This window comes from Nyctereutes procyonoides, unplaced genomic scaffold, assembly GCF_905146905.1.
Source record: "Nyctereutes procyonoides isolate TBG_1078 unplaced genomic scaffold, NYPRO_anot_genome, whole genome shotgun sequence".
Lineage (NCBI taxonomy): Eukaryota > Metazoa > Chordata > Mammalia > Carnivora > Canidae > Nyctereutes > Nyctereutes procyonoides.
This window is the reverse complement of record NW_026575126.1, coordinates 34367737-34389296: the sequence shown is the minus strand read 5'-3', so window position 1 is coordinate 34389296 and position 21560 is coordinate 34367737. Positions and strand designations below refer to the sequence as shown.

The 21560-nt window shown below is 38.6% G+C and overlaps 1 protein-coding gene across 1 annotated transcript in view; it reads left to right on the top strand.

The window, feature by feature from the left end:
- Positions 1 to 21307, top strand: part of SLC25A24 (solute carrier family 25 member 24) — a 46531-nt gene extending 25224 nt beyond the window's left edge. Inside the window, exons 4-10 of the mRNA XM_055340853.1 lie at positions 2808 to 2919; positions 4754 to 4912; positions 7185 to 7337; positions 11796 to 11903; positions 13373 to 13540; positions 17957 to 18107; positions 20685 to 21307. Coding sequence (XP_055196828.1) covers positions 2808 to 2919; positions 4754 to 4912; positions 7185 to 7337; positions 11796 to 11903; positions 13373 to 13540; positions 17957 to 18107; positions 20685 to 20869 — 1036 coding nt within the window. The 3' untranslated portion in view covers positions 20870 to 21307. The remainder of the gene's footprint in view (positions 1 to 2807; positions 2920 to 4753; positions 4913 to 7184; positions 7338 to 11795; positions 11904 to 13372; positions 13541 to 17956; positions 18108 to 20684) is intronic.
- Positions 21308 to 21560: the final 253 nt, after the last annotated feature.

Here is a 21560-nt window from a genome sequence, read left to right as displayed (position 1 = left end):
AGAAGCACAGTATCTGATCCATTCTGTTGAGGCCATAATAATCGTAACAGCAAAGTACTAATGACAACTAATGAAAGAAGGAAATTATAGGCCAACATCATTTATGGCACATTTGTAAATATTTTACTTTATATACATATATATGTATATATTTTTTAAAGATTTACTTATTTTAGAGAAAGAGAGTGTATGAGTTGGGGGAGGGACAGGGAGATAGTCCACTAAGCGTGGAGCCGGATCATGGGCTCCATCTCATGACCCATGAGATCATGACCTGAGTGCATATTAAGAGTCTGATGCCCAACTGACTTAGCCACCCAGGTACCTGTAGATATAAATATTTTAGAGAAAATATTGTGATTTAGAGAAAAACATAGTGATCTGTTAGCTATATAGATAAAAAATTAGCTGTATATAGAAAGTGTAATGTACCACAATCAATACTTACAAAAGAGCAACTTATGGGGATCCCTGGGTGGCTCAGCGGTTTAGCTTCTGCCTTCGGCCCAAGGCACGATCCTGGAGTCCCAGGATCAAGTCCCACGTTGGGCTCCCGGTATGGAGCCTGCTCCTCCCTCTGCCTGTGTCTCTGCCTCTCTCTCTCTCTCTCTCTCTCTCTCTATGTCTATCATGAATAAATAAATGAAATCTTAAAAAGAGCAACTTAAAATATTGTGTTAGATAACCAAGTACAGAAAAGATGTACCTTTTCTCCAAATTGATAATGATACAATGCCATCAGGAAAAAAAAAGTAATTTTTTTTTTGAGAAACTTGTTAAGCTGAGTCTCAAATTACTATCAAAAAGCAAAGGCCCCAAAATAATCTAGACATTCTTGAAGAGCCATGAGAAGCAGGGGACTTCCTCATCAGATATCGAGAGTTCGTATTAAGATAATGATAGTGGTACAGGTATAGACAAGTTGAGAAATGTAACATAATATCCCAGAAACAGACCCATCCATATTTGGGACTTGTCACACAAAGAAGTAGCTTTGCAGATCACTTTGCAGAAAAGAAGAGACTATGCTGCACTTGGTGCCAGTGCATCTGGTTATCTATGTGGGCAAAAATGAAGCTGGGTACCTACCTTACACCACACACAAAGATCAACCTAAACATGAAAGTTAAACTATCATACTTTTGGAGGAAGAAAAGGAAATATCTTTACCTCAGTGTAGGAAAGAATTTATTTTTTAAAAAGACACAAAAGGCAATAGCATAAATGAAAAGATTGATAAAATCAGCTATATTAAAATTAAAAGCATCTGTTCACAGATACCATGAACAAAGTAAAAAGACAAAGGGTTTGATAATTTATAACGAAGTATTAAAATCAACTATATAAAGAACTACACATATAAAAGAAAAAGACACTCAACCCATTAAAAAAAAATGGGCAAAAGAGACAAACAGGCATTTCACACAAGGGGAAACATTTACACAAGCAAGTGAATATGATAAGGGATGTGGAGCCCCATTAGTGGTTTGAAGAGAAATGCAATTTAAATGCACAGTGAGACTATTTTATTTAAGAAGTTTGTCAGAATTTAGAATTCATTTATTCATTCAGTAAACATTGTCTCTTCCAGGCACTGTTCTAAACACTTGGGTCATCTCAGTGAACAAATCCATAAAAAATCCCTGCCTTGTGGAGGATACTCATGACTGCATGTATGGGAGGTTGAGGGGTAGGGTCAGATGATAAATAATTGCATTAGAATAGAAAATACTGATAAAAACAGAGCTATAAATATTGCAACCCAGAATAATGTTATAGACCTAGTAGTAACTAGGATCCTCATGGGAAATGTTAACACCCATGTGCTGAGAACAAATTAAAGTCTGTGTAATTTCACATATGCAGACCAAAATTAAAATTGGCACTAGAGAACATGATAGTATTAATACCTGAAAATTACATTTGATTTGACTGCCATCTTTATGCCAGCTTTATCTACATAAAGATTACATAAAGATACATAAAGATTCAATAATGATTGAATAAATATAAGGTTTATAGGAGTCATCTAAACTTTTTTTCAGAGACAGTCATTAATTCAGCAAATAAATGAGCATCTTCTTTGTGCTAGCCACTTTAGGTCCTGGGTATGGAGAGTGAACAAAACAAGGTCCTGGCCCAGTTCAGAGTTGGACTTGGGAAAAAACTGGACAAATAGCACACTGCCAAGAACTTGTAAAACAAGCAAAATGTTAACGCTTGTTTCTAAGCTATTATCTAAGGCTATTATAATACATTAATGTTAAATGTTGAAGATGAGGTACTAGGATTTCTTAAGACTCAAAGGACTCAGTAACCAGGTTAGATTTTTTTTTAAAATAATCACTGCTAATTTTATTAGCTTTGAAGAAGTTGGAGAAGGAAACTGATAGAATATTTTGAGTATATTCCAAAATCACATCCAAATGTTAGAACGTTAAGAAATGGCTTTGTGAGCCAATGCAAGAAAAAAATGGATCATAAATCCATTCATATTACTAACTCTCAGTATTCAATCTCCCAGCTTGACTGTTTGATAGCTCATTGATTAGAGTTTGACACAGTCCCAAAAGTAGTCTTTAGTGAGAGCTCTCTGTGACTTTGGGGTTCTTCTTCATGTAAATGATTAAAGCTATCTAACAACATTAAAAGCTTGCTGCCATTTCTAACAACCTCTTATTGTGAATTGGGATCTTCTGATAAGAACGTTGAGTTGGAAAAGAAACTGTCATTTTGCAAAATGGCCAATAATGTTTTACTTTTATAAGATTTATCTTGTTTTTTAATTAGCTTCTTTTAATTTTCAGTATTGATACTGATGGGACAATGACAATAGACTGGAATGAATGGAGGGACTATTTCTTACTAAATCCTGCTACAGACATTGAGGAAATTATCCGTTTCTGGAAACGTTCTACTGTAAGTATGCCATATGTATTACATTACACTTAGTTGTAAGCCATAGTTATTTATCACACGAGAATACTCTAAGGCTTCTGGGCCGGGGTGCCCAATTCCCAGGGCTCCGTAGCTTGTAGAGTTCTGCTTATTCTGTTAGGTGTATATTCAGAATACCTTAAAAAAAAAAAGCAACACCTTAAAACCCTGAGGCTACATAAATATTGCAAATGCGGTACCCATTTTTGTCATGTTCAATAGTTGGAGGAGTACAACAATACTCATCATACACTTCTAAAAATCTTATGAAAATGAGCTGCCTAGCTTTTATTGCATTTAAGTATTTTGCCAAGAGAAGTGTGAAAGTCATAGGTTTTTACTTTTTATAGATACTACATTGCTTAAGTAATCTCAGCACATCATGATTGCTGAGATTCTATTTCCTTGGCCATTAATGATGGCCAGAGATGACTTCTGAAATTTTTGCTTATTTTATCAACTCTCTAGATTTGTCTCTTGGATAAGGGTACTTATAATTATTGAAGGTTAAAACAATTTTGGCTCTTTTGTTTAGCAATTCACCCCTATTTGTATTTCTCAAAACTTTCAAATTTTAATGAAATTTCATTAATACTTTGCTAACATATGTTAGTATAAATGAAGGTCAGTTTATTGTGCAATCTGCTCCTGAAACCAATGGAACTCTTGGAGGGAATTTTAATTTTCCTAGTGGGCTTGTCTGCTATGTTTATTCATGGATTTCAATAAATTTTACACATAACAAATGAAGCCTAGGGTTCACATTGCTGCTAGTAACAATGCCAAACTTAAATAGAATATTATAAAATTCTGGTGATTAATGCCTCTTCTCTGAGTATAGAATAATATACTATATTAGTAGTTCAGTTACCTAGATATATTTTCTATCTATGTCAGTTTGTATTTACATAATCAGACTTTTACTATACTTTTGGAGATAATTGTTGACAGTTGAAGCTATAATCATGTATTCATTTTTTTGATACTGAAATAAAGAAAGAGGGGGTTACTACTATAGCATAGCCTCTTACCCCTGTACTCCTACTTATAAAATCTTTTACAGCAGAATCATTTAGATAATAAAGTTGTAAACATACTATCATTCTAGAACTCCCATTTATCTGCATATTTATAATATATATTGTATTTATAATATATATTATATTTATATTTATAATCTGCGGTAATGTTTATAGAGTAGATTGGAGGAAGGATTATTTTTAAACAGTACCTCCCTGTTGGCTAAAATTTATAAAGAATCTGTTGCATAGTTTAAATGACAAGTCTGTAAAAATATTTATAAGCAATCTACATAGGAAATGAGTTTTGAGGTTTTCACTTATAAAGCATTAATCTAATTTTTATTTACAGGTCTAAAGCACATAGCATGGTATAAAGAATAACATGGATAGAATTTTGAGATAAAGGGAGTATCTTTGAAGAATTGACAAAACTCATTTCTTTCTGTAGCTAAAAAGGATTCACATCTGCCAAAAAGGCTGACCTTTCATTCTGACTTAGACCAAGAGGAGAAAAGTTACTCTTACTTAATCTATTAAGAAAGAAAGTTGTTGTAATTGTTGGTTTTGTAAATTTGTAATGTACTGTTAACTTTCATTTATTGTGAACTGATTCTGCACTTCATTTAGTGTGATGAAGCTATTTAAAATCATCTACATGCTCAAATTGGAATGAGGAATGAAGGAATGAAGTTGATCTTCACTGTAAAATAACACGATTCTTCTCCAAAACAAACCTTCTGCAGTGATCTTTTTTTAATTGAAGGAGAATGGGGATCTTTTTTCCATCTTAACAGGGTATTGACATAGGAGATAGTTTAACTATTCCGGATGAATTCACGGAAGATGAAAAGAAGTCTGGACAGTGGTGGAGGCAACTTTTGGCAGGAGGTATTGCTGGTGCTGTCTCTCGAACAAGCACTGCCCCTTTGGATCGTCTGAAAGTCATGATGCAGGTGAACTTTATGATCTTGTGTTTCTCCTACATAATTCTAAAACAATGAGAAATGTAGTGCTTTGAAAAGGAAGTTTTAAAATTTCTCCATAATATTCTTTCATACCTTTAAAAAAAAAAAAAGGTGTGAAATCTCTATTTTATTGCTCTTAGCCCTGATTCTGGTCCATATGTGTATTTCACCAAAGCTTAAATTGTGGGTACAAGTGTGTGATGGACTTTTAATCTCTGGCATTCCATGACTTTTCAAATGTTTAGTGAGGAAAAAAATCTACCCATTATTGTAGAAAATGATAATATTTTCCTTTTGTTTTATATACATTCTCAAAAGTGAGATATTTCTAAAGTTTTGACCCTTGAAACATGGATGTAATTTTTAAAGTGTTTCTAAAGATGAGGTGAGCAAAAAAGATCTGGATTTATAGACTGGCTTTGCTATTTACTAGCAATGTGGTCTGATCTGAGTGGAGAGAGAGAAAGGAAAGGAATTGCTATTCATTTGGTCCTCATTATGGTAACCCATTTAGTCCTCATAGCAATGGTATTTTATCCTCACATTATTGGTGGAGAACCTGAGGCTCAGATAAGTAATTGGCTTTTCCTTTACAACAAATTAGATGAGGAATACTGTATCTTTGTAGAGCTTGTAGTTCTCACACTGCATGAAACTCCTGAGATCTCATTTTCCTTTATTCTAGAGTGGGATTAAGAATAGCTAACAAAAAAAAAAAAAAAAAAAAGAATAGCTAACAAGGCTGATTGTAAGAATTAAATGATAAAGCATGTGCAAATGCCTAATACACTGGAACACCCTACTGGAATATAGTAGTTGCTTAGAAAATAGTTTTAAAAGTTGTGTTGTGTCATACCTATGGTCCATACTTTTTTAGTACTCATCCTTAGTTTACATATAATATAAAAAGATTTCTGACAATATTTTAAGCTAACAGCCATTCAGAATATACCTAAATCTCAAAATACATGTAGGGGTAAAAATAGTCCTTTAAAGAAAAAGAAGAAGGAATCAGTGCTTGTGTTTTTCTTTAAGGATGATAGTAAGTTGACTTTGAGCTTGAATAAGCATTCCTCTTTTCCTTTATCATATTTTATTGTGAAGCTTACTTAAAAGAAAATGGGTATCTCTGGACTTTATTTCTTGAAAGTTCTGTGCGGTGAATGAGGGGGGTTTTTCAAAACAACCTTCAGGTTCAATAATTCAGTAAGACTCTTAAAGCACACTCTTGGTTGTGGCTTATTACAGGGCAAAGATACAGATTAAAATCAGCCAAAGAAAGCATATAAGTCCAAGTCCTGTAAAGTATGAAATGCAGAGCTTTTGTTGTCTAACCCCTGTAAAGTCATGATGTGCTCCTTTCCTGGCATTGATGTGTGACAATATGCACAGTGTTGCAAGCCAGCCAAGAAAGTTCACCCAAGTCTTTATTGCGGATCAACCACATATTGCCCACATGGCTGACCTTCAATTGTCAGCCTCTTACATCTTGTTTTTCTATTTTTTACAGTAGTCACTTATTTTGTGTAAGCCAAAACAATAAGAAGAGCTGATTTCTTTACTTGTTTTGGCTTGTTAGATTTACTGATTTTTTATATAGAGGCCGTTATAAGGTGTAGTGTATTTAAACAGCGATCACTTCTGTTATCTAAACCAAGTATTGACGGGGCGAGGCATTCATGTCTTCATGAATTTATTGCCTAGAGAGGCTTTGAAGTAATCCATAGAAGGTATAATTTTTACTTTTCTTGCCAGGCTATGTGCATTCCAGAGTCTACGGCTCTGATATACATAATACAAAATTATTTTCAGGCCTCTTTATATTTCATCTTTGTATTACTTCTTAAGGGGGAAAGATAGTATATTACCTGCAGCATATTTTAAAAAGTTTTCTTAAAGTGAACTTGTTTGCATTCCAAGGGGTGTTCTATAGCCTAATACATAATTTGGTTCATGTTATGAATGTTGTTCATAATAATTTTAATTTAGATTATGTCCTTTCTGTCTTCTTTCCCATGCTGAGGATACTGGGGTTTTTTGTTTGTTTGTTTTTTAGTTTTAGATTTAGAGTCAGGCCTCTAAAATGGCCTCTAATAATTGTTCCTATCATTATGCATTATCTGAACTTTCTATATTCTATTTTAAATACATCTTCTTACAGTAATAAATAGTATTAAAGAGGGTGGATTGTACAGTTACTTTAGAAATAGTAGCAGTAACATGCCACCAATGTTTCATATTATTTTGCTTTTATTTTTAGGTCCATGGTTCAAAATCAGGCAAAATGAACATATATGGTGGCTTTCAACAGATGGTGAAAGAAGGAGGTATCCGCTCCCTTTGGAGAGGAAACGGTACAAATGTCATTAAAATTGCTCCTGAGACAGCTATTAAGTTCTGGGTGTATGAACAGGTAATTGTCACTTGTGGAGTTAATAAACTGATTCAGTGTGGGGCACCTGGGTGGTTCAGTGGTTGAGTGTCTGCCTTTGGCTCAGGGTGTGATCCTGGGATCTGGGATCAAGTCCTACATCAAGCTCCCCGCAGGAGAGTCATTCTGCCTATGTCTCTGCCTCTCCCTCTTTCTCTCTCTCTGTCTCTTATGAATAAATAAATCTTTTTTTTAAAAAAAAAAAACTGATTCAGTAGCAATGAACACATAGTTCTTTTGGGGTTCTTGTTTTACTATATAATAATTTTCCACTTATACTCCAGGAGGAATTTCTTTGACAGGAGATTAGATTACATAAATTCAGATTCCTAATGAACAAATTTTAGAATTCTCAATTTCAAATTGTTTATTTTAAAAAGACTTCTGTATTCTTTTCATAGCAACTCTTAAAAGAAATACAGGATTTTTGCTTACTCATTTTGAATGAGTTGAACTGAATTTAGAATGAAAGCTCCATGAGGGCAGGGGCTTGGCTACTTCTCCATGGACTGTAGCACTTGGAACCTGGCGTTGTGATAAGTGCTCTGTGAGTGTTTGTTGAAGCAAATTTCAGATAGGGGTGGACATCCTACGAAGACTTGACTCACTCAGGTTGGCGAATGACAGATAGTGGCGAACATTCTCCAAGAAACCTTCATTGTTACAGGTCTTTTTGTTGTCCTCTGTTGAACACTGTCACACTGGTTGATCGTAGTACTTATCTCTCCCTTAACAAGATTGAGCTTTGTTAGGCAACATTTGTTTTCAGGTCTGCATTCTCAACACTTAGTCTAGTGCCAGTGGATCCTCACTGAATGAGTGAAAACACAGAAGTGCCAGATGTGGACTTTGAGCCTAATAAGCCTGCCTGAATCTCAGGTCCACTCAGGTGAAGAGGAAAGTGTGTATTTTGAGCAGAAGCATCAGCAGTAGCATGTGAACAGAAATATAGGCACAGGCGAGCATCATTCATTAAGGAAAGGTGGTTGAAGGTGGTTCATTTGGTTCCAGTGCAGTGGAGTGTGTTTCTGGGAAGAAAATGATGAAAGCAGGCTGGACAGGTAGACAGAAGCCAAGTGTAATAGGAGTCTTGATTTTATCCAGAAGAGGGTGAAGGGGCTATTGAAGCATCTTCTGTAGGGAAGTGAAATGAGTATATTTACGTTTAATATCATACTATTCACATTTTATTTACATATTATTACATTTAATATCACATTAATATCAATATCAACTTAGGAAGAAATGGAGAATGTATTAGAGGACAGCAAGGCCAGACTGGAGGCAGGGAGACTATTTCAGGAAATATTTCTGTCACCCAGGTAAGAAAGATGAGCACCAGGGTAGGTGGTGGCTAGAGAAACTGGAGAAGAAGGAAATGAACTGAAAAATATTTTGGAAATAGAATTGCCAGGACTCACTGACTGAGTGGACATGGAGATGAGAAAGAAAAGAGGAATCAAGGATGATACTCTGGGTCCTAATTTGGGCAACTACACACATGGAGACTACAAGAAGAGGAATAGGTTCTGGGGTAAAATGACTGGTTCCATTTTGGCCATGCAGAGTTTGGGGCATCTCTGCAACATGAAAAGTTAGCGGTCCAGTAGGACTTTTGATCTCTGATGGAGAAGTGGTTTTTGAGTTGAAGTCGTTGGAATGGATCACTGAGGAAGACTTACAGAACAGAAGAATTCTGGGAATATGCCCGGGGAGAAGTAGAAGGAGCCCTTTGTAGAGGAGACTGAGAAGGAACAGCCCGAGACACAGGAGGCAGTGCAGAGACTGGTGGCCTAGAAGTGAGAGGATGCAAAAGGGTTACGGGAAGGCTACACAGTGGTACACACACTAAGAAAAGTATCTTTTAGGATTGAGCAACCCACAGATAGGAGATCTTGGTGTAAGGATCCAGGGAAGTGAAGAGATGAGGAACCATTCTGAAATGAGTGAAAGTACACCCAGCGGTGACCAGAATTGTCCAGTGTAGACACATTTTTGGGGAGCTTGACTTGAATAAAGAGAAGGAAAGGAAATGAGGAAGAGTGATAGATAAGAAAGATGGTGGGCCCAGGGAAGGTTTTGATATGTTTTACTTTAATGTGCCCGTTGCTGAAGGAAGCATGTCAACACAATAGATGCAAGTTAAAAGTACAGGAGAGGCTGATGAATGCAGCAGGTGTTCACAGGAGGTATGTGTGGGGGTGGAAGGGCTGGGGAGACACGAGTGCTATGACCAGTGCTCCTCCCTGGGAAGGAGTGGCTTTGATGGCACAGAGGACTCACTCTGCTTATGTCATTTTGGGAAAAAAGATATACGTACATGTAGATAATTCTGTGGAAGGTGGGCAGGAATATTCTTGCTTGGTGGCCTCTGTTCTTCCCTGTGTTCCCAAGAAAGGACATTTCCTGAGAATGAGGGAGGAAGTGGTATTGGCAGCTGGAAGAGAACGGAAACACTGAATTAGGTGTTACAACAAATGGAAGAGAAAAGGATAGACAAGAGGATTTCAGGGTGGCTCTGAGAGCTCAGTTAGCCTCCCATTTCTCTTTCTTCGTTTGTCCACTTCTCCCTCCGAGGTCAGTGGTTAATTACCTCCGTAGACCCACTGTCACCTTTCTAAAACAAGGAATCTGGTTTGCCTGGTTTATGTCCACAGTCTGTGTTTGGTCAGGGCCTTTCTTTCCAAGTTGTAGAAGAGAGTGGTGATAGTAATGACTTTTCCTGAACGTTTGCCATGGGCTCAGCACTATGCTGTATTATATGTATTAGCTTATTTAATCCTTTTGGCAACCATGTGAGAAAAGGTCCTATTATCACAGATGAGGGAACATGTTCACGAACTTGCTCAGGGCCACAGGTTCCTGGGGTTCCAGCCCGGATCTGCCTGACTCCACAGCCCGTCCTATTTCCATCGTGATCTGCAGTTACTTTGACTGCATTGGGATCAGATTTTACCTTTGGCCTGATCGGCTCTGTTGGTTGCGTTAGTACTGGTGGGCCAGGTGGGCTCTCGGGTTGACGTGGTAGTGTGACTGTCACCTGCAGAAATGTCTTTCTCAGTTGTTTTGTTAATATCTATCACTTACTTTATACTGGGGAAAATAAACATCTTAAAAAAGGAAAAACTATGAGGAAAACATCCAAAAATTGTGAACACTTTACCAACCCTGTATTTTCTTTTTTCTTTTCTTTTTTTTTTTTTTTTAAGATTTTATTTATTTATTCATGAGAGACACAGAGAGAGAGGCAGAGACACAGGCAGAGGGAGAAGCAGGCTCCGTGCAGGGAGCCCAATGTGGGACTCGATCCCAGGACTCCAGGATCATGCCCTAGGCCAAAGGCAGGCACTAAACTGCTGAGCCACCCAGGCATCCCCTAACCCTGTATTTTCTGGGAAAGAATACTATTATTGTGTTTTAGCAAAGGAACAACTGGGCCCCATCTTTGGAACATCTGTGTTCTGTGGAAATCTAACTTGAAGACCGCTTTCCAGTGAACTAAATGTTTTAGCATCTGAGCCTTGCTTTTCTGCCATGTATTGCTAATGCAGTGTATGCAGTTGGAAAAACATCATCATATTATCAATTAATTGGTTACTAAGAGCTGATTTGTATTTTGGTATTTACTTAGCTCAGGCTGCCATAACAAAATACCATATTGGTTATTTAAACAACAGAACTTCGGGGTGCCTGGGTGGCTCAGACAGTGAGGTGTCTACCTTCGACTCAGGTCATAAAGGTCATAGCCCCAGGGTCCTGAGATTGAGCCCCACGGTAGCAGGGAGCCTGCTTCTCCCTGTTTGTGCTCTCTCTCTCTCTGTCAAATAAATATGTGAAATCTTTAAATAAACAACAGAATTGAATTTCCCATAGTCCTGGAGCTGGAAGATCCAAGACCCAGGTTCTGACCAATTTGGTTTCTGATGAGGGCCCTCTTCCAAGCTTGCACGTGGCTACCCTCTTGCTGTGTGTGCTCATATGGTCTTTCTTTAGTGCATGAGTGTACAGAAAGGGGAAGAGAAGGGCACCTGGGTGGCTCAGTGGTTGAGTGTCTGCCTTGGGCTCAGGTCATGATCCCAGGGTCGTAGGATTGAGTCCCGCATCGGGCTCTCCACAGGGAGCCTGCTTCTCCCTCTGCCTATGTCTCTGCCTCTCTCTGTGTGTCTCTCATGAATAAACAAATAAAATCTTTAAAAAAAAGAAAGAGAGAAAGGAAAGGAGGGGAGAAAAAACTCTCTGGTGCCTGTTTTAAGGACACTAATCCTTTCAAGGGCCCCACCCTTAGGACCTCATCTAACCCTGATAATCTCCTACAGGCCCCATCTCCAAGTATCACCACAGTTGGTGGGGAGGGGTTACAGCTTCAACATGATTGGGAGGAGGAGACATGATTCAGTCTCTAACAGGTATTAATATACATTTTTAAATGTATTTATACAGTACAAGAAGTTGCTTACTGAGGAAGGACAAAAAGTAGGAACCTTTAAGAGATTTGTTTCTGGTTCCCTGGCTGGAGCGACTGCACAGACTATTATTTATCCTATGGAGGTAAGTACCATTGTGAAATCTGACTGTATTGGTGGTGTTTGTGTCATTAGCTATTTCTGGGCAGCAAGTTATCCCCAGGTTAGCAGTTTAACACCAGCATTTATTATCTCAGGGTTTCTGTGGGTCAGGAATCTGGGAGTAGCTTAATGGGGTGCTCCTGGCTCAGGGTTTCTTTGAGCTTAGAGTCAAGGTGCAGGTCAGGGCTGCAGTCACTGCAGTGTTCAGCTGGAGACAAGTCTGCGTCCCAAGTTCACTCATGTGTTTGTTACTGGGCCTCGCTGGCGATTACAGCTAGAGATGTCAAGTCCTTACCACCAGGGCCTCTCCCTAGGCTCTCTGAGTGCCCCTACAACGTAATAGCTGTTTTCCCCAACTTGGTGATATGAAAGAGAGAGAGGGAGAGAGAATGAATGTGTGTTAGCCAGTACTCAAGATGGAAGCTGCAATCTTTTGTCATTTCTGCTGTATTTTGTTGGTCATACAGACCACCTGTGGGAGGGCATGGGAGGGCACTACACACTGTGAGAACACCAGGAGGCAGGGATAGTTGGGGGCCCACTTGGAGGCTGGCTGCCACAGTGTTGATGGGAATTTTAACACCCATTCCTCTTCAAAGAGTTACTGTGCCAAATTCAATAATAAATATGATGAGTTGATGGCAGTCCTAACTAGACATCCTACCATTATAGCATAGGTAGGCAAACCACGTGCCTGGGAAGTACTTTGTAAAGCCCTTGAGCTAAGAATGGTTTTATACATTTTAAAAGTTGGTTAAGAAAATGAAAAAAATATGCAACAGACCTGAGATTTTAGGCTTGCAAAGACTAAAAGACTCCTGGTCTTTGCAGGAGAAGTTGACCAACTCTTGCTTTAGAGCAAAAATGATACTGTAGATTTGGCTACCTTTATTGATACGGCAAAGGGCTTTCAACAACTAAAAAGATCTAAGCAAAATATACCCTTAATTTTCACCTCTGTGGTATGCCTATTAATATAGCTTTCCTGGTCAGCTTCTTAATATGATTGCTCATGTTATTCCTCACACCCTTCAAGAACTATTCTAACTGAATTCATGTCATCTTCTTACATCCTCCATCTCGGTTAGTAGCATCGCCTTCCCTCCCCACTCCTGTGTTCCAAGCTAGACACCTGGGACCATCCTGTATGCTACCATTTCCCTCACCTCCCATATCTCATTGGCCACCAGTCAATTTTAAGACATCTGTAAATTATTTTCTATTTCCTCTGCCCTCATTCAGATCCTCTTTACAATAAATAAGTCTTCTTGGCTCTGCTCTTAGCCCTTCAATAGACATAATACGTGAGGGATGACAGATCAACAAATTGGGCATTCATTTGAGAGACAACATGTGCTAGGTATTTGTTCTCTGTAAAATTACTTCCTTTGAATTCCATGATGTCAGGATGAATATGAATGATAATATTTCATTACATTCTTTTATAACTAGGTTGTGAAGACCAGGCTGGCTATAGGCAAAACTAGGCAATATTCTGGAATATTTGATTGTGCCAAGAAGATTTTGAAACATGAAGGCATGGGAGCTTTTTACAAAGGCTATGTCCCCAACTTACTAGGCATCATACCTTATGCAGGCATAGATCTTGCTGTCTACGAGGTAAGTTTGTAGCAGTCTTTTGAATCTGAAAATGTAGTTAAATAGTTCTTATTGTTAGGATTTGACCTTATGTAAAGAAGTACATATATACCAGGAAATAGTTTGTGACTAAAAGTGGATTCAGGAGTGTGTTACTTGATCTTTTTTTTTTTTTTTTTTTTGCCAAGTACCTTGAACATGGGACTCCATATGCTTGTGGTCGCCTTTGTATCAGATTTCCCTGCAAATTACTTTTATTAATGAAGAGCACAAACTCACGTTCACATATAATTGTTCCACTTAGCAGAGAGCTGCCTTGCCACAGGCCCTGCATGGAGAGCCCTGTGCCCACACTGAGCCAGGCAGTGAGATGAAGGCCCAGCCCAACACGGGGAAACCCTGATGGGCGAGAGATTCTGTAGGGCTGTCCTATGCTTTGTCAAATTTGCATTACAATTTACTTCTCTCCCGGACTCTTTCCTCAAACTTCCGTCCACCAGCATTGACCCCTGATACATATCTGGCTCCCTACACACCAAAAAAATAAAATTGTTTATCTTAGAAGATGGTCCTAGGGATTTTTTTGAGGGGAGAGGAAATAAGCAAAGAGGGCACATTTTCTTTGATTTGTTAAAATCTGACATCAATAAAGCCAAGAGACTATGTGGCTGGCACAGATTCATCCCCAGTACTGAAAAGATGGCTCAGACCACAAATCTTGGACCAGCTCTGCCATTTAAACCATTTAATAATTTATGAATCTGACAGTCTCGGTTTTTGCCTTTAAAAAACTGAAGTTTTGGTCAGGGAGAGACAAGAAACCTCTGAAGCAGTGTTGGGTAGTTGTGCTGTGATAGAAGTAAGCCTATGGCTGAGCGGGGGAAGGCGGGGCATGGAATGTGTCACACGTTTTCTTAGGGGACTTTACCATTTTTTTCTAAACAGTTTTATTAGGATAAAATTTACATACCATACATGTCATTCATTTGAAGTGTACAATTCAGGGACACTGGCTCAGTGGTTGAGCGTCTGCCTTCTGCATGTATGTAACATAAAATTTGCCATTTTAACCATTTTTAAGAGTACAGTTCACTATTTCCAGTACTTTTTTCATGATCCCTAACATAAACTCTATAACTGTTGTAAAATAATTCTCCACTCTCCCTTTCCCCCAGCCCCTGGTAACCTCTGATCTTCTTTCTGTCTCTGTGAATTCATCCATTCTAGTTATTTCATGCAAGTAGAATCATACAATATTTTCCTTTTTTGTCTGGCTTATTTCATTTAGAATAAAGTTTTCAAAGTTCATCCATGTTGTAGCATGTGTCAGAACTTCATTTTTGTTGGCTGAATAATATCCCATTGTATGTATATACCACATTTTGTTTATCTGTTCATCTGTTGGTGGATACTTCGATTGTTTCTAGTTTCTGGCTTTTGTGGATAATACTGCAGTAAATACTACTGGATACGAGTATCTGGTCAGGTCTCTGCTTTCAGTTCCTTTGGGTGTATACTAAGGTGTAGAATTGCTGAATCCTATGGTAAATCTGTGTTGAGCTCTTTGAGGAACTGTCAAACTGGTTTATGTAGTAGCTGTACCCGATTTCATTCCTACAAGTAGTACATAAGAATTCTAATTACAAAAAAAAAAAAAAGACTTCTAATTACATCCTTGCTAACACTTGATAGTTTGTTGTTGTTTTTAATAGTGGCCATCCTAACAGATGTGAGGCAATGTCTCATTATGGTTTGTATTTGCATTTCTCTGATAATGTGTGAGGTTGAGCATCTTTTCATATGCTTGTTGTCCATTTATACATCTTTTTTGGAGAAATGTCTACCAACATTTTTTGCCAATTTTTTTTTTGCCAATTTTCTTTGTTGAAATACAGCTGACACAGGTTGCATTAGTTTTAGGTGCACAACATAGTGATTCGGCAACTCGACGATACGTTATGCTGTGCTCACCACAAGTATAGCTCCCATCTGTCACCATACAGCATAATTACAATGCCATTGACTCTATCCCCTCTGCTGTACCCTTCACCCCTGTGACTGACTCATTCTATGACTTAAGCATTTACCTTTCACTACCCTTCACCCATTTTGCCTGTCTCTGCCTCCCCAGCCCCCCACCCCCGTCTGACAACCGTCTGTATTTAAGAATTTGTTTCTACTTTTTTTGTTTTGTTTGTTCATTTTTTAGATTCCACATGTAAATGAAATCATATTGTATGTGTCTTTCTCTGACTTACTTCACTTAATACCCTCATAATACTCTCTAGGTCCATTCACACTGTTGCAAATGGCAAGATCTTATTCTTTTTTATGGCCGAATAATATTCCATTGTTTGTGTATGCACATGCACACGTGCACATGCATGAACACACATCATATCTTCTTTATCCATTCATCTGTCTATGGACACTTAGGTTGCTTTCGTGTCTTAGCTATTGTAAATAATGCTACAGTAAACATAAGGGTATTAATTTGTGTTTTCATTTTCTCTGGGTAAATACCCAATAGTGGAATTGCTGGATTGTACGGTAGTTCTACCTTTTAATTTTTTGACAGGCCTCTGTACTGTTTTCCACAGTGGCCATATCAATTTATACTCCTACAACAGCGCATGAAGGTTCCTTTTGTGCCACATCCCTGCCAACAGTGTTTCTTTCTTTCTTTCTTTTTTTTTTTTTTTTTTAGAGTGAGCTCTAGGGGGGTCGTGGGCAGAGGGGGAAAAGGGGAGGGAGAGAAAGAATCTTAAGCAGGTTCCCCACCTAGCATGAAGCCCGATGCACAGCTTGATCTTACGATCCTGAGACCATGACCTAAGCCAAATCAAGTGTCAGGTACTTTCCCCCTGAGCCACCCAGGTGCCCCTATTTCTTATCTTTTTTGATCCTAGTCATTTCAGTATAGGTAAGGTGATATCTCATTATGGTTTTGATTTGCATTTCCCTGATGATTAGCAATGTTGAGCATCTTTTCATATATCTGTTGCTTTTGCCCATTTTTAATTGTTTTTTTTAAAAATTGTTGAGTTATTGGAGTTCTATAAATATGTTTTGGTTAAAAACCCATAATCATATGTGTGGTTTGCAAATATATTCTCTGATTCCATAGATTGCCCTTCACCCTGCTGATTGTTTCCTTTGCTGCACAGAAGTTTTTAAGTTGGGTGGAGTTCATTTATTTATTTTTGCTTTTGTTTCCTCTGCTTTTGATGTCCTATCTAAGAAATCATTGCCAAATTCAGTGCCCTGAGGCTTTTATCCCATGTTTTCTTCTGGAAGTTTTATAGTATTAGGTGTTATGTTTAGGTCTTTAACCCATTTTTTTTTTCTTTAACCCATTTTGAGTTAATTTCTGTACATGGTATAAGGTAAAGCTTCAACTTTATTCTTTTGCATGTGGATATTCAATTTTCTCCACATCGTTTGTTGCAGAGACTGTTCTTTCTCCAGCGTGTAGTCTTGGCATCCTTGTTGACGATCATTTGGCCATGTATTTAAGAATTTATTTATGGACTCTATTTTGTCCTATTGGTCTGTATGTCTGTCTTTATGGCAGTGCCACATTATCTGATTACTGTTACTTTGTAGTGTCTATTAAGATCAGGGAGTATGAAGCCTCCAAGTTTATTCTTTTTTTCCAAGATTATTTGGTTTATTGGGGTCCCTTGAAATTCCATATGAATTTTAGGGCGTTTTCTCTTTTTCTTCAAAAAATGCCATGGGGATTTGAGTAGGTAGGGAATTGAATTGCATTGAATTCGTAGATTGCTTTAGGTAGTATATTACTATGCTTGTGCTACCATAACAATAATTTCCCTTACATATTAGCCTAGATTCTTATACTTAAAATATTGTATATTTAAAAATTAGATTAGCATATGTATTTTATACAATTACTTTCAATTGCCTTCTAATGAAAATACATGGATGTAGGATAATAGGGGGAAAGGCATAGCCTGGGGATCAGTACCCTTGATTCTGCACCCTTGTTAAAAAAATTGCCCTGAGACTCATTTTTCTCATTTCTAAAATTGTAAGAATAACTCCACCTCGGAGAAAGGACTAAATGAAATAACATATGTGTAAAGTACAAAATTAGATGCAATTAGTAGAATTATATTGTTTTTATTAATACTACAGGAAATGTTCTTGAGATACTGTATTTGGAGTGCTGTTGATCTTGACATTTGTTTGGAAGAAAATGAGCAACCAGTGCAAACCTCACATGGTCTGAATCCCCAGTGGCTTCCCTTCCCTGTCTCTGCAGAGCTGCTGCCTCCTACAGTGGCTGGTGCTCCTGGGAATGTGCCACTTGATCTTGCAGAAGTGTGGCCTGTCTCTTGTAAGGACAAGAGTGACTGTGAAAATGTTTGTGCTGAGTGCAAGCACTGATTTTCTTCTTTTCTGTTACTCTGGCAGCTCTTGAAGGCCCATTGGCTGGATAATTATGCCAAAGACTCTGTAAACCCTGGAGTCATGGTCTTGCTGGGATGCGGTGCCTTATCCAGCACCTGTGGTCAGCTGGCTAGCTACCCCTTGGCTTTGGTGAGAACACGCATGCAGGCTCAAGGTGAGTTTTGTTTTGTTTTTAAAGGTTCATTTATTTATTTATTTTAGACAGAGGCGGGAAGGGGAGGAGGAACAGAGGGAGAAGGAGAGAGAAACCCAAGCAGGCTGCACTGAGGAGGGAGCCTGACATGGGGCTCCATCTCATGACCCTGAGACCGTGACCTGAGCCAAAACCAAGAGTCCACTGCTTAACTGACTGAGCTGCCCAGGTGTCCCTTCATGAAACTTTAATACCACAGATACACTGCGCATGTACTGTTTGCATATCTGTGCTTTATGCCTAAACTGAGATCTTTTTTTTTTTGCCCATATCGACAGTACATGTTTTAAGAGTATGTAAGCTTTAGTATCTAGATGGATTGGGTTGGGTTTAGATTCTTGCCCCAAACCACTTTGGATTTTCATTTTCTCATCTGTAAATGGAAATGAAAACTGCAGTGTTGTGAGAATTAGCAGCAATATATGTAAAGCACCTGGCCTTTGGCAAATTCTTGTAAATGGTGGCTGGAATTATTTATTATTATTGGACCCTACAACTGCTGAACTATGATCCTTCCTCATTGTGCCATTGTTCTCTGCCTTGGCTTTTGTGTTTGCTTTAGAGAGGGCGGTAGAGAGAGAGTCTCAATTAGGCTCCACACCCAGTGCTGAGCCTGAGGGGGGCTTGGTCTCAACACCCTGAGATCATGACCTGAGCCAAAATCAAGAGTTGGATGTTTAACAGACGGATGCTTGTGCCAGGCGCCCCTTTCTTGACTTTGATTATACTGAGTCTTCCTGGCCCTCTGCCAGTTCATTGATTATTCTTTTAAGATTTGCTGGCTTTTATTGCTATTTAAAGTATGTAGCCTGTTCCTTTCTTTTCTTTTTGGCTCTTTTGCTGGCCAGTCTCACCCACTATCATTTCTTTAAATAGTGTCCCCTGGGTATCCACAGCTCTGTCCCCAGTCTCTCTTTGAAGTACCAACCTCCCTCGCCACCCCCCAACCAAGCTTTCACTCGTTAATTAACAAATACTTGCAGAGCCGTGGTCAGGCTCTGGAAACTGCCAGATGCTAAGGTTAGAGCAGTCCACAAGTCAGTTGTGGGCCTTGCCATTGTTGAGCGGAGAAGACACACGGTCAACACCAAGTAAGCCACCTCCCCTTTGTTAGGGGAGCACAGAGCAAGAAGCTCTAGCCTTACTTGGGAACCAGAGAACATTGTTGTTAAGCTCAGCCTGGGAAGACAGGTGGGAGTTAGCTGGGCAACGGTGGGCGGGTTGGGAAAGGAAGAGCATTCTAGCCTGAGGAAAAGCATATGTGAGGGCACTGAGGCAGGAGAAACGGGGACCATTTGAGGTGCTGGGAGATCATATGGCTGGAGAGAAAAATGCAAAGTAGTAACTAAATATTTTATATGTATCCTCTCATTTAACTACCACAGCCATCTTCGGGATTGCATTTTACAGATGAGTAACTGGGGCAGAAGGAGATTAAGTGACTTCCATTAGGTTATACATTTGGTGAATAGTGGAGCTAGACTTCAAACCCAGGCTGTCTGATTGAAAGCGTCACCTGGCAAGTCCTCCCTGCCGTCTGCCAACTACATTTCAGTCCCCATCCCCTCATGGCCGACAGATCTGTCATTTTTAAAGTCAACGTCTGATTGTTTTATTCCTGTTCAGAAATCTTTGTGACTCTCCAGTGTCCTCAGAATAAATTCTAAAAGTTCGTAGTGGGAATTTCAAAGCCTGTCGTCATCTGGCCCCACTTTATATTTTCGCCCCCTGTCCATTTCCCCAGAGCCCTGCCTTGCCCGCCTCCTGCCGCTGGGTACCCCCTGTGCAATAACCACTTTGACATTAGTAGTGTCCCTGTGGCACATGCATGTTCCCACCTTTGTCTTTGTTGTGGCAGCTGTCCCATCCTCCCTTTTTTGCCTCTTGAGGTCATATTCACAGCCCAGGGACTCTACATTTTTGTAAGCTCCACAAAGTGTTCCCCTCGATTGAACTACTCTCTTTTCAGCACGTGGTTGATGAGGAGGGGTGGTGGTGGCCATGCAGGGTGGTGGAACTTTGGAATCAGAAAGATTCTGCTCTCAGCTCTCCCACTTACTGGCTAAGTGTACTTGGCCAAGTTTCTCCATCTTTCTAAGACTCCCAATTCCTCTTTATAAAATGGGTATAAGCCTTGTAGGAACTTTGGAATCAGAAAGATTCTGCTCTCAGCTCTCCCACTTACTGGCTAAGTGTACTTGGCCAAGTTTCTCCATCTTTCTAAGACTCCCAATTCCTCATTTATAAAATGGGTATAAGCCTTGTAGGATTGGTATGTAATTAACCCAGTATCTAATACATAGTAGTCACTCAACAAATAACTGTTTTATCGTTGTTATTATAATTATGGAACTCGCTCTTAGGTGCCCTGCAAGGAGAATTATATAAAGGGGTACTTTCTTAGGCTGCTTGGAATAAATATTATCCTTTCATTGTATTCTCTAATGTCATTCTGAATCATAATAATTTATGGTAGTAATAACAAAACATGCCTAAATATTAAATTTGCCTGGTTTCTTTTCCTTTTTCTTTTTCTAGCCATGATAGAAGGAAACAAACCAATGAACATGGTTGGCCTCTTTCAACAAATAATTTCCAAAGAAGGAATACCAGGTCTTTACAGAGGCATCACTCCAAACTTCATGAAGGTTCTCCCTGCTGTGGGCATCAGTTATGTGGCTTATGAAAAAATGAAGCAAACTTTAGGAGTAACCCAGAAATGACATGTTGAATTTTTTGCTTTAGCATGATTATTGAAATTTTCAACAACTCTGGAATGACTTTTTCTTAGAATTACAAGTCTATGGCAAAAGAAGTCATATATTTCTCACACGCAAAAAGGAAGAGCGTATCAATGATTACTTCAAACATTTGGGCTCAATTTTATATATACAGAAATGTCAAAAATCATAGTTTTGATAAGGTCATACAATTTTGAAAAGGCCATAAAAATTGTATTTTATCTTTTCTTGATAGTACCTTTCTACAAATCTGCCCTGAGTCCTAAATCTGAAAAATGTATTGCTCAAATTAAATTTGTTTTGTGTGGTAATTATAAATCATTAATCTTTATTTTGGGTGGTTCAAGTGTATGCCAGTTCCTTAATACTTCAATGTCTTTTTCTAAAAAAACAAAATGATCATAAAAACTTGAAACTTGAGTTGTTTTACATATTTTTTGAGTGTCTTTATAGACTTCCTATCTTACAGCAACCAAATAAGTAGAGGGCTTGTATCCTTATCTTCCTTAAAGCTGAATGAGAATGAACTTAAGTGCCAAAATTCCAGCCATGCAAATACTCTAGTCCATTTATATTTTTAAGGAGTGATGAGATGATATTTATTTCAGTCTACCCTTTACCATTTTCCTTGCCCTGTTTTTGGTTCCTGGAATGGCACACTGATTGTCAAACT